We start from the raw sequence: 14,950 nt of genomic DNA, 5'->3' as shown, positions 1-14,950 counted from the left end.
TCCCAGACGTCTTCAAACTGTTTTGAATACCTTAAGACTGTCATTGTTGCCTTGGAAAGGGTGCAACGTAAGCGATGAGAATGATTCCTGGTCTTAGAAGAATGTCTTATGAGGAGAGGTTAGCTGAGCTGAATCTGTTCAGCCTCGAGCAAAGGAGACTAAGGGGGGACATGATCCAGGTGTATAAGATTCTAACAGGTCGGGATGCTGTTCAGCCAAATGGCTACTTCATTATTAGTTTAAATACTAGAACTCGTGGCCATAAGTGGAAATTAGCGGGAGAAAAATGAATTTGAGAATGCACTTCTTTACACAGCGTGTAGTTGGAGTATGGAATAGTCTTCCTGCTAGTGTAGCGCAAGCTAAAACCCTGGGTTCCTTTAAATCAGAACTAGATAAGATTTTAACAACTCTGAGCTATTAGTTAAGTTCTCCCCAAACGAGCTTGATGGGCCGAATGGCTTCCTCTACTTTGTAAATTTCATACATAAGAGACGCTACACCATGTTAAACATGCCCCTATCCCAATTATTTTGAGATCTGTGGCAAGCACCAAATTTGGAATGAGCTCATTTTGTGCATAACATTGTAAAAATGTGTTTAAACATTTATGTTATCTATGTTCTGTTGTGAATAAAATATTAGCTTGTGTGATTTGAAAGTCTTTTAATTTTCATTTTATTCAAATTTAAAGAACATCCCAACTTTTCCGGAATTTGCGTTGTAAATCAATGTGACTTTTCCCCCCCACACACTTTAACTTGAAAAATCAGTGACTCACTGCCCCCTTTAAAAAGGTGGCCACAGCAGTTGGTTCCACAATTAATAAAAGTCCCAGTTACACAGCCATGGTAAGAAAACCACATTTATTCCAGGATTTGACCCGATGTAGCCCAATAAAAATGAAAATTTGTGGATTGTGGCAAAGTGGTAACCTGCCCTGCAGAGTAGTGTTCTGCAAAGCAAATGGCCTCAGGCTGCGTTTATGGAAGATGGGAGGGGCAGCGATGGCAGAGAGGGGCCTTCACTGAGAGCCCTTAGTCTGACCGGCAACAGGGAAGGAATGAGGTGTCACTGAATTTCTCCCACTCAACGCCGGGTTTTCACGTCGATACAGGTATTTGTTTTTTCAAAAAATATTTTTTTAATTACTTAATCATTTTCAAAATTGATATTTAAAAATAAATGTTGATATTTTGTCGTGCATTATGGAAATCATCCTTATGATGTTGAGTTTTGTGCTTTAAAATGGATTAAAAACTTTATGTCTGCCCTAAATCCTAGACAAGCTAAAAGAAAGGGCTGGAATGATAACCTGCAGAAGCTAAACAGGTGCTGAAGGTGGAGACAAAAAGTATTAAAAATGAAATTTCAAATAAATTGCGCATGATTTTTCCATACAGTTCAATCATTCATTTTCCCCATGCATTTGGACATGGCTGGTAGTGGTGGGTTATTTAAACGGCATGAAGGATGAACAAAAAATTAAATAAATAAAATGCAAATTTTCTGTGTGTCTGTGTCATTAAGTAACGTTCGGTGTTACAAAATACAAATGCAGTACAAGAAGATGGATGAAATCCGTGTGTAATTCCCTGTGCAGAAACTGGCATAACCAATAGCACTGTCCTGCCCATACACAGTCCCTAACACCCCCTTCTGGGCTGCAGTTGCGTTAAGTACCCGATTTAAAGACAGGGAATTATTTTTAAAAAACTAATAAAAACATTGCAAAGACAATATAGCAACACATTACAAAAAGGAAAAAGGTGTCGTGTGTGTGAGCGACGCCCCGTTTGCCCTGTCGTGTGTGTGAGCGACGCCCCGTGTGCCCTGTCGTGTGTGTGAGCGACGCCCCGTGTGCCCTGTCGTGTGTGTGAGCGACGCCCCGTGTGCCCTGTCGTGTGTGTGAGCGACGCCCCGTGTGCCCTGTCGTGTGTGTGAGCGACGCCCCGTGTGCCCTGTCGTGTGTGTGTGAGCGACGCCCCGTGTGCCCTGTCGTGTGTGTGAGCGACGCCCCGTGTGCCCTGTCGTGTGTGTGAGCGACGCCCCGTGTGCCCTGTCGTGTGTGTGAGCGACGCCCCGTTTGCCCTGTCGTGTGTGTGAGCGACGCCCCGTTTGCCCTGTCGTGTGTGTGAGCGACGCCCCGTGTGCCCTGTCGTGTGTGTGAGCGACGCCCCGTGTGCCCTGTCGTGTGTGTGAGCGACGCCCCGTGTGCCCTGTCGTGTGTGTGAGCGACGCCCCGTTTGCCCTGTCGTGTGTGTGAGCGACGCCCCGTTTGCCCTGTCGTGTGTGTGAGCGACGCCCCGTTTGCCCTGTCGTGTGTGTGAGCGACGCCCCGTGTGCCCTGTCGTGTGTGTGAGCGACGCCTCGTGTGCCCTGTCGTGTGTGTGAGCGACGCCCCGTGTGCCCTGTCATGTGTGTCAGTGATTATTTATATTATAGCTCGTCTCGCACTGGGGGCTCATCCTCCTTCAGTTTGAACTCCGCGGCTGTGATCTTGCCGTCGCCGTTGCGGTCCTGGTTGGAGAACATGTTGTCTATGATGTGGTATGCGTTATAGCCGGGAGCCAACCGGCCATTGCCTTCGTGCACCTGCCGTATGATGTAGTCTGTGAACTGCAAGGAAAAATGGCCACAGATTAGGAAGTGCAGCAATGAGGCTACATTGAATCTGTGGGCATGTGGTGATGCCTGTGTTAATGTGACAGTGACTGTGTGACAGTGACTGCGTGACAGTGACTGCGTGACAGTGACTACCTCAGGAGAATCCACATGGCCATCCTGATTCCTGTCCATCTCGCCAAAGAGGTCTGGTGACACCTCACTGTTCCAGACAAACATGTAGCCCTCAGGCAATCCCTCCTCCATGGCCATCATCTCGATGTCGTACAGCAGCACAGCACTGCCTGGGACCTCACCGACTGTACGCACACACACACACACACACACGCACACACACAGAGTGAGCTCAGGACGTGGAGATTGAGCACCACACTGATCCCAGGCACACATGGCAGTGCTGGGCACATATCTAATCATCCTGAAGCAGTAAGTTACTTCTGAAAATGTCAGTAAGAACAGACAGTGAATATAATGTGAGAACAGCAGTAGCAAAAACTTAGGGTGCACTGTATAAATAAAGTATAATCAATAATAATACTGACACTTCATTGATCCCCATGGGGAAATTCTCTTTGCTTACTCTGCCTTGCACTCCATATAGGTGGGAGTGAGCTTAACACATGACTATGCTGGGAGCACTGGGTTTGAAGCTGACCTTCTGATCACAGGCAGACAGGCTTAGCCCACTGAGCCACCTGCAGCCCCCAAAGAGCCTGCTTTCTGCATATATGGCTGTATGTGTACATCATAGGCCCGATGGGCTGTTACTATCTTCAGGTGTCTGGATAATGGATCATGGATCAGGGCTTCGCTTACCAACCCCCCTCTCGCCATAGCCCAGGTGGGGAGGGACAACCAGGGAGCGCTGCTCAAACACGCACATGTCTGTCAGACCCATGTCCAGCCCAAGCACCACCTGGCCAGTGCCCAGAAGGACATCGTGCGTCTTCCCAAAGCTGTGCCTACGGGGACAGGGAGGGTCTCACACACACACACAAACACAGTGACACACCATGCTGAAACATCGCTTGCATATTATAGCATAATTTAACCCTTTCAGGCATGAGCGGGGAGATTATGGAGATGGTAAAGGTTTGCATTTGAATGTAATCAGAGGGGAGACTAATGCGTGTAATTCCAGGCAGGGTCTGCTAGCGATAGGACTGAAATACGGTGTGTTTGTGTAGGCTCATCCATCCTTTTTCCTTATTGCATATCCAGCACAGTTATTCAAACTTTGGGGCATGAAGGAATTGGGGTGGGGGGGGGCATATCAAATGTCACCACAATGTGATAAAAACCTGTGATTTCAACGTTTTTGGGACCATTTTTTCGATCCACACAAGGAGAAACTCAATTTCATGCAAATTTGTGACTGCGATCAAAAAAGTAATTGTATTTTGTTTGATTACTTATGGTTACAGTTAGGGCTGGGTAGGGGTTAAGGTCGTCATGTTGGGATTAGAGTTTGCCCCATATAAATGAATGGAGAGTCCCCACAAAGACATAATTACAAACCTGTGTGTGTATGTTTTTTTCCTGGTTTTATTTTGGTTTATCTCCATCTAGTGCGTTTCTCCTCACATGACCCCGAGTGTGGAGGCGGCTGCTCACGTGGAGCCGATGAAGGTGCCGTCCATGAGGGTGGCGTTGTAGTGGTATTTCACCAAGTCGCCTTTCTTACTCAGCGGGTCACAGTTCTCAGGCCTGAAGGTGGTGGTGATCTGCACCGTGTCCGAGGGGTTGTGGAAGTCCACCACGGAGATGTCAAAGACCAGCACCGCTGAGCCGGGAATCCTGTCTGAGCGCCCCAATCCCGCCCGGGAGCAGGAACAGGAAACGCACAACAAGCAGCTCTGACTGCAGCCCTGGGGTACGGTGTCTTTTCTGTGAGCATGCACCATGAGAGGCTGGCCGCCCCCTTACCTGTGCCCCCCTCCCCGTAGGCTAGGTGGGGGGGTATGGTGACCCTCCTCCTCTCCCCGAGACAGACATCCACCAGGCCCTGGTCCATGCCAGCGATCAGGTAGCCCTTCCCGATGTACGTGTCATATGTGCTGTTACGGGAGTAACTGCGCAAAGAGCCACAACTGTTACTCAATGCACTTCCACAAGAGGGTTGTAGGCTCGAATCTCAAGGCAATGAGGTTGGGCCCCTGGACAAGAAGCCAGAATGATTTCTTTGGTCATGGAGGAAACATGTAAGTCATGGTGAGCAACAGAAAAGCAGCACATCTGTGTCACCTGGAGTCGAAGAAGGTGCCGTCCAGCAGGGTACCGTTGTAGTGGTACCTCATGAAGTCGCCCACCTTGCTCCTGCGCGGACATGGCTCCGGCACTACCTGGGCTTCCACGCTGATGCTGTCTTTGGGGTTGTGGAGGTCCAGGAGGACCACGTCAAAGACCAGGGAGGCCTGACCTGGGATGTCGCTGCCTGGCGAGGCAAGCCGTGACCAGGACGCGAGTCAGTTACAGGCAGGGCGCCGAATGTGGCCACCTCTACGCATACAAGTCTGTGTCAGCCCAGATCTGCGAAGCTCGCCACTACTATGACCACCGTGGAAATTCACAAGTAACTCATGCTCAAGGAGAAGTAAGACATTAAAGTCATATAAGGCTTACGTCGCAATTTATGAAGAAAATGGTTAAATATGACTGGAATATCCTACTCCAAACCTGAGGCCCGTCCCTGCTGAGCACTCACCATCCCCGTTCTCGCCGTAGCCGAGGAACGGCGGCATGCTGATGATGCGCCTCTCGCCAACGCACATTCCCAGCAGCCCCTGGTCCATGCCGGCGATCAGCCAGCCGATGCCCACATACGTGTCGTACGTGCGCAGGCGGGTGTGGCTACGGAAGGCGAGCGACGAGAGTAACTCTGCGTGCAAATACTGCAGAAACAGCAACTACGGGCTGATTACCCAGGAGTGCGCTGGCCCAGAGGAACCAGTCAGCTTCAGTGGTTTTACAGCTTCAGGAGTAAAATAGGGGCTTGTGATTAAAGTGCAATCTGCAGATTACATACAGCACAACACAAGACCAAGAGAAGGGTATGTAGCTGCCTTGATCATTTGGAAAGGAATCGGTAGACAGAACTCTCACGAAAAATAGAAGCAACAACGGCATGTGGCACTTATGTATTATGTTTATGCATTTGAACATTCCAACTTCCGAAACAGGCAAAAGTCACGCTATATCTTGCTAGCTATTCATATTTTGAAAAATATATCATAAATATTTAAAAATTAATAATCATTTTGTTTAATATTACGAATGAATTTCAAAACCCCCTTCGGCTTTATTTAGCACGTCAGCTGTGTGAACAGGAACCTGACCTGGAATCGAAAAGCGTGCCGTCGAGCAGCGTTCCGTTGTAGTGGTACCGCACAAAGTCGGACACCTGCACGGTGCGGCCGCACTGCTCGGGCCGGTGGTACGTCCTCACGGCGACACTGTCTTCCGGGTTCCAAATGTCCAGCAGAAGGACGTCGAAGTGAAGCACAGCGTCAGGTGGGATGATGTCACCTGCAGGGCCGGGGACAATGCTGTCACTTAAGGGCCCCGTTTGGCCATCGGCTTGGACAGATGGCAGAACGGGTGTCCAATGGGAACAGTGACGCAGTCCAGAGGCTGGGGTTTATGGTCTGTAGGCTCAGCAAACATCACACACAGGTTTGCATCAAACTGTGATTTCTCTATAGGATGCAGTGAGGACTGAAGGACTGAGGACGGAAATCAGGACATCAATAGAGACACCAGCGTGGGCTTTGGATGAGCACTGTCATGTGTCTTAGTGGGAGTCCTAGTGGCAAGGTCACCTAAGACCAGAAAAAGCTCCCTCATCGTGCTGTGAGACCCCACAAAGGCTGATCTGTTTCTGCTAGCCTGTGCCGAGATCTGATCAGGGTCATGGTCTCGACTAAGACATTGGAAAACAGGAGAGAAACCAGGAACCAGGATTAGCCAATCCCATCTGAATCAGTAACAGTGGACAGTCTAGGTCCTACAGTCACACAGAGTGATCTGCTGTTTGATCTGCTGTCTGTTTGCTCCAAAAGTAATGTGTCCCTGCAGCCGTGCAAGAACTGCTGCGACTACAGATTTTGACTTGCTTTTAACACACTTACTGACGCGTTTTTGTTCAGAAGAAGGCCTAAGAGTCTGCCTAGCTGGCTTTTTTTCCAATGTTATTACTTCATTGCTTAAAAAACAAAAAGACACGACTCCATATACGATTAGACCTTTACAAGTTATGCTTATTATCTCTGTCAGCCAATCACTGAGCTCGTAGACATCAGCAAACAATCAGCCAATCACAGTCCTTGCCTACGCAGTAGCGTGCAAGGATTCAAGGCGTTCATGAAAAGGCTGAGGATTTGCATGGTGCCTGTGATTGGCTGTTGAAACGTCCAACCGTCGTGTTGCAGTAAAAGTAGCACTGGCCCACCTGCAAGCCCATACATGTAACCAAAGGCCCTGAATTCCATACTAAACCATACGGCTTTGGTCTAGTCCAGCCGATCACAGAGAGATGTACGTATCTCTATTTTTGAGTCAGATTATTTTAAAAGGATTCTAACATGATATACAAGAGTAACTAGTTAGTAAGAGTGGTGTAACTGCAAATATGAGCCAATGGTAGGTTAACAGATTCCATGGGAAATACATTCCTAACCGTGTCACCGTGAAGTACACGCAGAGCAATGCTGCTATAGGGCTAAAATCCACCAGAGGATCCATTTTCCAAAATGTCAAGGACAACGGGCACTTATTTTAACCACTGTAATTACAGTGACAGAAATGGCTGGTGTGCCATGTGTTTGGCTCTAGAAGAACACTTCCTCCGTACTGCTTCAGTTCCACTTCAAGCTGAAGGACATTTCATGGACCGCACTGGTTTCCATGGTGACACACTGGATTCCCATTCATGTTTCAGTAAATATACTTTGCATTTTCTACAAACAGTTCCAAAGTCGGAATGACCTCGCCATTTCGGAATGTGCTAAACCATAGTGTGACCGGGAGATGCGAAACATTCCGCTGTATTCTATCTTGAAGGGCTTACGGTGTTTAACGGGGACACATGGAGACACAGAAGACACCAGTGCGTTACAGTGATCAATGCTTACAAATGCTGAGTCCATTGAACAGCATTCTGTCATGGAATTGCGTAGCATCAAGGTTAATACAGGCATGAGGACAACTGTCTTACCATATCCTTCCTTCCCATATGCTAGCTGGGGGGGGACCTTTACCAGACGCCTCTCATTAACACACATTCCCACCAGAGCCTTGTCCATCCCGGGGATGAGCTGTCGTTTTCCCACATACACGTTGTAAGTGGAGCCTCGATCATAGCTACGGAGAAAATAGGGGGAAAAAACAGCAACATCGTCACCAGCAGCATCCGCAGTGATGGACTTGCCAAGCATGAACACCCTTCATCCATTAACAAAATGAACGCGGTACAGTTTAGATGAATGCGCTTAACGGTCTTCATAATTTAGAATAACTACAGGTTCCTCACACAAGAGCAGTTTACCAAGCTCACCAAACTTTTACTTATTTGACATACTTTTATTCATTTACTGATATGGGCATGCGGGATTGGTCGAATCAGCATCTTGCGTTGTGGAAAAACTTGCAACCTAAAAGTAGTTAAAGTAGTTGCACACAGCAGCATTCTGCGGCGTTATAATTACGTAAAGTATCGACTAATTCTTATACTATAAGGCAAACAACTCGGCTCTGTATTATCTCGACTATCTATTGCGGGTTTTAATGATTCTATAACGCTATTCAGTGTGACAGGGACTGTCCCAATCGAGCCGCTACCGTGCCGCGATGCTGCCTGCGTGGCCAGTTAAAGATGCCGCTTTGGCATACGGCGCCCATCCCCCTCCCAAATACATCAAAGAAACACGTATTACCTGGAGTCGAACTTCTTTCCGTCGGGAAACGTACCGATATAGTGATACCTGACAAAATCGCCGACTCTCACGGCTCTTTCGCATTGCTCGGGAACGGCAGTCTTCTCAATGACAATGTCGTCTAACGGCACCGGCGGCGCCCTGCAAGCAACACAAGTTATCAGAAATGCCAAATACGTCGCACTTTGAGCAGACATCGTCTAACAGAGTTTAAATGCTGCTTTTCCGGCCCTAACTCCTTATGCAGTGACTGAATGATCTCCTTCTGTCCCGCACTAGCGGACCCGCACCGCGGCGTGACCGTGCGCGGCGCCTCGTCATGCGTTACGCTCAACTCCACCTCTCTTACAAAGTTACATAAAACTATATGCAGCTTTATTAGGATCGTCCTGTACTGTTCACTAAAATACTGGCTTTTTCATTTTTTTTAATACATATCTTACATAGGGGAGGGGGGGGGTGGGGGCGGTAGACCACTATGAAGAACCTCCTACGTGGCACTTTGGGGGTCAGTTGTGTCGACCTGGCTATCACATTATATACATTATAAATCTAACTAAATTCATTCTGTAGCAAAATTTCTCTTGACTTTTTAATAAATCACAGCACTGTGTAAACATAACGGAATATGTTATGCATCTATTTTTTTCTACCGGCAAACACAACTTTCTAAAATGCAGCTTGACAATATTACTAAAATAAATATATATATATGTTTTTTATTGTGTGAATGTGTGGTAAAATAAAATTAGGTTATCTAGAAAATGTAATCTTAGAACTATGGTTTTTCATAACCCCACCCATCTACGTCCGTCAATTGCAGGGTAGGCGGACTTGGAGGTGTCTGCCGTCGGGATTTCGCGTTTCGCCTCGTCCGGCGTCGGCTTACAGCAGAAATGGCAACGATTTCTATTCTGACACGAACTTTTCTTTTGATCGTGCTTTCGGATGTTGTACATGGTCAGTACGAAAGTTACAGCTTCAGAAGTTTCCCAAAAAATGAACTGATGCCACTTGATTCGGCTTATAAATACGCGTTAGATCAGTACAGCGAGGAGAAGTGGCAGGAGAGCGTGGAGTATCTGGAGGTAAGTCTGCGTCTCTACAGGCTGTACAGGGACAGCGAGGCTTTCTGCAATATGAACTGCAGCACTGCTCGCATGGAGGACGAAGGGAAATACGCGCAATTCCCGGAGCTGCGGTCCTTCGGGAACATCATGAAACGGGCCCAGTGCCTGAAGAGATGCAAGCAGGGCTTACCGGCTTTCAGGCAGACCAAGCCCAAGCGGGAGACCCTGGAGGAGTTTGAGAATCGGGAGCCCTACAAGTACCTGCAGTTCGCTTACTTCAAAGTAAGGACATCACCAGTGATGGCATATGGTTAATGTAGGCTTTCATTAAAGGGATTCAAAGTCACTCACCCACAGCTCAAGCACTGTGATAAGCCCATCGTTAAACGTTTTTAGCTGTTTATCAAGTATATAGATTTATGGACTGAAGTAGATTAACAGAACAAAGTACTTCTTCTAAGTATTTTACTGAGCGGCGGTGACCATGCCTCGCAGATGCTCCGTTTCCTTGTTTAAGCGCCGCGTTTCCGGACCGCAGGGAGCTGCCACGTACAGCGGGACCCGTTATGTGACGACGAGGCCAAAGTGTTAGTTTCAATAAGCTAATGAGTTTAAATCAAATTCGCCATATAGTAAAACTGAATTAGATCCATCAGTCAGAATATCTGGCGTGATGTATATGACTGAATATATATGTATATGACATTACTTTGATTTTGTAACGGAGAACGCGATGCGTTACTTGTGCGCTTTTCGTGTTCTGTTCTGATCCATATGAAGGCAGAGGTTGCGTATTTTTCTTTAGTTATCTATTTGGGAGTGTAGAATTATTATTCTATCAGAATTGAGGTCTATGTTGACACACACACACACACACACAGAGGGTCATTTCAAGCCACTGTTTGACCTGCCTGCATGTAATGGTACTGTGGGATGAAGCCGGATTATAATGATACCTGCAGAAACATGTCAGTTTCCACATGCGCAGGGATCAGGTCCACGGTTGCAGTGCAGTTCATGTAGACGCCATGCTGCAGTAGGTCCCAATAAAGGTTAGACTTTTGCCATGACACCCACTGCACTGGCAGTATGTTGTCTGACACGTGTGAGAGTTGTACCTGAATCATCTGAAAGGTTGATGAAGAATATAGATTTTAGGATTTGTCAGGGCCGGTTTATGCTCAATTTGACATCGAAGTAAAATGAGATGAGTGGAAATGCCTGTAAAAGTTTAACCACGGAAATAAAATCTATAATCTCATATTATATGAACCCATTGTATTTTGAGGTATTTGTCTTTTCTTGCATCGTAATTCTGAATGAATGTGTATTGATAACCTGTTAGAATGGAGTGTCCCACCCAGATACGCTCTCTCCCTGCCCCCCTGCCCCCCCAGGCTGACAACCTGGCCAAAGCAGTGTCAGCTGCCCACACCTTCCTGCTCCAGCATCCCAAGGATGAGATGATGCAGAGGAACATGGCCTACTACAGAAGCCTGCCAGGGACTGAAGAGCACCTCAGGGACCTGGAGACCAAGTCCTATGAGGTGAGCGCCCTCTGCTGTCCTCGCCTTTTTTTGTCAGTTCTGTAGAGGCTGCCCTTTCATGTCTAACCTGACGGTGGTGCTGTTTATGAAACGCAAGGATTCTGCTGTTGTACAGGTACTAAGTCAGTAAATACCCAACTTTAGAAAGAGAATAATTTTTTTTTAAAAAAGGTCTTGACCTCCTCAGAGGAAGGCAGAGAATAGTAGAGAAACATTTGCAGGCATGACCTCTTTTGAGAATTGCAGTAGAAATAATAATAATAAAAAAAAGATATTTGGTCACTGGCTCATTAATAGGTTTTTAAAAAATAGGATGATTTTGCCGCAAATTATGCTTTAATTGAAATATGGCTTGAAACTTGAAATTGAAAGAGGAAGCTGCCAGCGATGTCACTGGGAAGCAGGAATTAATAGCATCTTGTACAAAAATGCAGCCCGGAGAGAATCCCAATGACCTTCACTGCCTCTTTATGCGTGGGAGTTTCCCGTCAGATAGGGAGAGCCCCACCTGTCTGTGCTTTGATGCAGGGCCTTTCTAGGTGACCTGCTTGCTTGGCGTCCTGAGGGCTAGAGGCTGGTGTGAGGGAGCTTCAGCTCCGGGCCGTAGATCATCGTGTCGCCCAAGTTCTCCTTCGAAGCTGTCTTTCTCGGCACAGGTTCTCTTTATCCGGGCAGTGAGAGCGTACAATGGAGACAATTACCTGACCTCGATATCCGACATGGAGCTCGCTCTGCGTGACTACTGCAAGGTGTATGGCGAGTGCCTGGCCGCGGCAGAGGGCTCCCGGGAAGTCCGAGACTTCAAGGACTTCTACTCTTCCATAGCAGGTAGGGGGACTCTTGTGACTGCCATCTGAATTTGACAGATGTTCTTTCTGTGCCTTTTAGCGACGTTCATTCTGTGCCTTTTAGCGACGTTCATTCTGTGCCTTTTAGCGACGTTCATTCTGTGCCTTTTAGCGACGTTCATTCTGTGCCTTTTAGCGACGTTCATTCGGTGCCTTTTAGCGACGTTCATTCGGTGCCTTTTAGCGACGTTCATTCGGTGCCTTTTAGCGACGTTCATTCGGTGCCTTTTAGCGACGTTCATTCGGTGCCTTTTAGCGACGTTCATTGGCCATTGGGCAGTAAAGTTGTTCCACTGATGTTCTTACTAGAAGACATTCTCGTTGTTTACGTTCTGCACTTTATTTCCTTCCTTCATTTATGACGACCTTTCCCATCTAAGTGTTCAGTGGTCCAGCCGTGCCATTGCATATGCTGAATCATGTAGCTTTCGTGAGAGCTCTTTAATATTGAGTGATGATTTTTACAGTGCACCTTCACGGGCCCTGTGTAAGGGGCGGTTAGCTGACAAATTATTGATCATCTTTGACATGAATCTGAATTTGCATTAAGTCTGTTTACTAAGTGTAATGAGGAATCTGAATTGAAGAGAGCACCTCTTAGCCTCTTGCTGTCGGCATTTTGCCAGGCTATATGTCTTTTACTTAATATTTCCTTGAGTTCTGCATGTTTGTAGCTAGAATGCAGGGAAAGAGGAACTGCATGAGTTAGCCTGAATTTTCAATTAATCGAATTTAAAACTGTTATGAGTAACTGCCCAAATCACGCATTTCCTCTTAAAAAGGGAAAATTATACTTGTTTAATATGATTAAGCTACTGGGCTTGCATTGTTTGTTTACTGGGTTTAATATCTCTTGTGCTTTTTCTTTTAGATCATTACACAGATGTCTTGAGGCGAAAGGTCAGGTGTGAGAATGAGCTCACTCCTGTCATTGGGGGTTTTCCTGTGGAGAGGTTTGTGGGGACCATGTACCACTATCTGCAGTTTGCATACTACAAGCGTAAGTGTAAAACATGCCGGCGTTTGTGAAGAGTCTCCTCTCGGGATGGGAAATTCAGTGTCGGAGCCGTTCGGAAATGGAGCATGTACTCGTATTTCCAGCTGCTGAACACATTATCTCTACGTGTAGTAGAAGCATTCCTATTAGCTCACACACCTAGCAACTCCCCTTATCACGTCTCAGCTCTGGGGGGGGGCCTGAGGTCAGATGTCAGCGATCCCTTAACCTGCATCTCGCAGAACATGAATAAGGGCTGCAACTAGATCATGTTACTGCATTTTTGGTGATGGTAGTATTTCGGTACCTTAAATCTGTTTAAAGAGCTTGGCATGCATAATGACACAGATGAGTAAGGCCACGCTGGTGCTCTTGGCAGTGGACGATGTGAAGAAGGCCGTGCCCTGTGTGGCCAGCTATGTGTTGTTTGACCCTGATGACGAGGTCATGAAGAGCAACATGGTCTACTATCGCTTCCACAAGGATAAGTTTGGCCTTGCAGAGGACGACTTCCTTCCTCGTTCGGTGAGTGTCTTGCGTCCCCACTATTTTGAATTTTATTTCCTCCTCTCTATAGTGATTATAAGCTGACATGTCAACCACTAGAGGGCGATGTAACATGCATCTCGCGCTCAGGTCACGTTGCAGAGCACCTATGCACCTAGACCTTTGCTTCATAATTTTCCTTCCGTGTTGACAGGAGGCAGTATGGTACTTTAACATGACCACCATGCAGAAGGAAATGCTGGCCTTCTCAGAACGACGGCTACAGGCAGACGATGAGGTAGGTGTCTCTTAGCCCTACCCCCTAAAGTGGATTGGAGGAGAGATCCCTTGATTTCTGTGATTGGTCAGAGGCTCAGTCCTGAGGCCCTGTTGTTGTTGCTTCTCCATGTTTACAGTGTTGATTAATCTCTATGAATGGTCATCATCAGCATAGAGATCAGTGACCATGATGTTAAAGGGTTAAAGGATCAGCAGACGAAAGTGGCCTGTGGTCACCATTTCTTTGCTCATGTCACCCCACCTTTCCTGTACATGACAACGAGGGTCCATTTACTGAGCTCACTGTGTTACCTCTACTTCAGCCCAAATAAGTAAAAATACATTTACAAATTTTGACTGTGGGTGAAATTGCTATGAGCTCCAGCAGAGGGAGACAGTCTGCATCGTGTCCTTCCTGATTTTGCAAAGATGCAATGTGGGGATTGAATACAGTGCAGGGACTGATTATCAAATAGAACAACAAGACTTGTAAAGAATAACTCCGGTTTAGTTTGCTGCGCATCCACTCAGCAACACTGACTGTACGTTGAGTTTTTTTTTCCCAGAAGAAATCAAATAACCGTAAACCCAAAATTGTGAATATAAAGAACTGAGGTGGTCGGGTTAGTTATTTCACTTCAGTAAAGTAGGTAAATGGGTAGTTTTAAGACGAATGGCATGAGGTGAGAGAGCGAACCAGATGGGAATGAGCAGTTTGGGCACGGCTTCCTGCGTAAACCCGCACGTTTGCTCACACCGCTTTCTGCGTGTTTTTCTCCCTGTTTGCTTTTTGTTTCAGGGGGAGGTGCTGGAATTCCTGGACGAGATGGTGGAAAATAAAAACAAGAGCTGATGAAACACCTTGCCAGTATTTGTGTGAAGCTCATGGTGTTGACATTTGAACATTCCCAACATGCAGTCAAGACTGGTCTAGGTTTTTTTTTTCTTGTTGCTGTATTTATTTGAAGGCGGACTTTATTTTTGTACACTGACTCCGGACGGTACCGTGTGTCTGGCTGTCACACCGTCCACCTGCTCTCCTGCATACGTGACGACGTATGCAGCTCCAGTATGCCAAGTGCGGCCCAAAATGCTGCTTACTAACATTGAGGACTGTTGTACACGTGGGTGGTTTTTCTTTAAAAATGAACTTCTTCTGAACGTGAAA

At 46.8% G+C, this 14,950-nt stretch overlaps 2 protein-coding genes across 2 annotated transcripts; one reads left to right on the top strand and one right to left on the bottom strand.

Moving 5' to 3' along the window:
- Positions 1–851: 851 nt before the first annotated feature.
- fkbp9 (FKBP prolyl isomerase 9) lies at positions 852–8,968 on the bottom strand. Its single transcript, XM_048993089.1, has 10 exons — positions 8,556–8,968; positions 7,838–7,983; positions 5,961–6,150; positions 5,330–5,475; positions 4,870–5,059; positions 4,552–4,697; positions 4,240–4,426; positions 3,442–3,587; positions 2,761–2,924; positions 852–2,619 (listed from the first exon to the last, which is right to left on the bottom strand). The coding sequence occupies exons 1-10, from the start codon at positions 8,750–8,752 to the stop codon at positions 2,440–2,442; spliced, it is 1,692 nt and encodes a 563-aa protein (XP_048849046.1). The 5' UTR covers positions 8,753–8,968; the 3' UTR covers positions 852–2,439.
- Positions 8,969–9,050: 82 nt separating this feature from the next.
- On the top strand, positions 9,051–14,950 carry LOC125719543 (cartilage associated protein). The gene is made up of 8 exons (XM_048994416.1): positions 9,051–9,063; positions 9,379–9,907; positions 11,023–11,172; positions 11,829–12,000; positions 12,892–13,020; positions 13,397–13,542; positions 13,718–13,801; positions 14,582–14,950. Exons 2-8 carry the CDS (start codon positions 9,452–9,454, stop codon positions 14,633–14,635), a joined length of 1,191 nt encoding a protein of 396 aa, XP_048850373.1. The 5' UTR covers positions 9,051–9,063; positions 9,379–9,451; the 3' UTR covers positions 14,636–14,950.

Source organism: Brienomyrus brachyistius, chromosome 23, assembly GCF_023856365.1.
Source record: "Brienomyrus brachyistius isolate T26 chromosome 23, BBRACH_0.4, whole genome shotgun sequence".
In the NCBI taxonomy this organism is placed as follows: domain Eukaryota; kingdom Metazoa; phylum Chordata; class Actinopteri; order Osteoglossiformes; family Mormyridae; genus Brienomyrus; species Brienomyrus brachyistius.
This window is presented reverse-complemented; position numbering and strand designations above follow the sequence as displayed.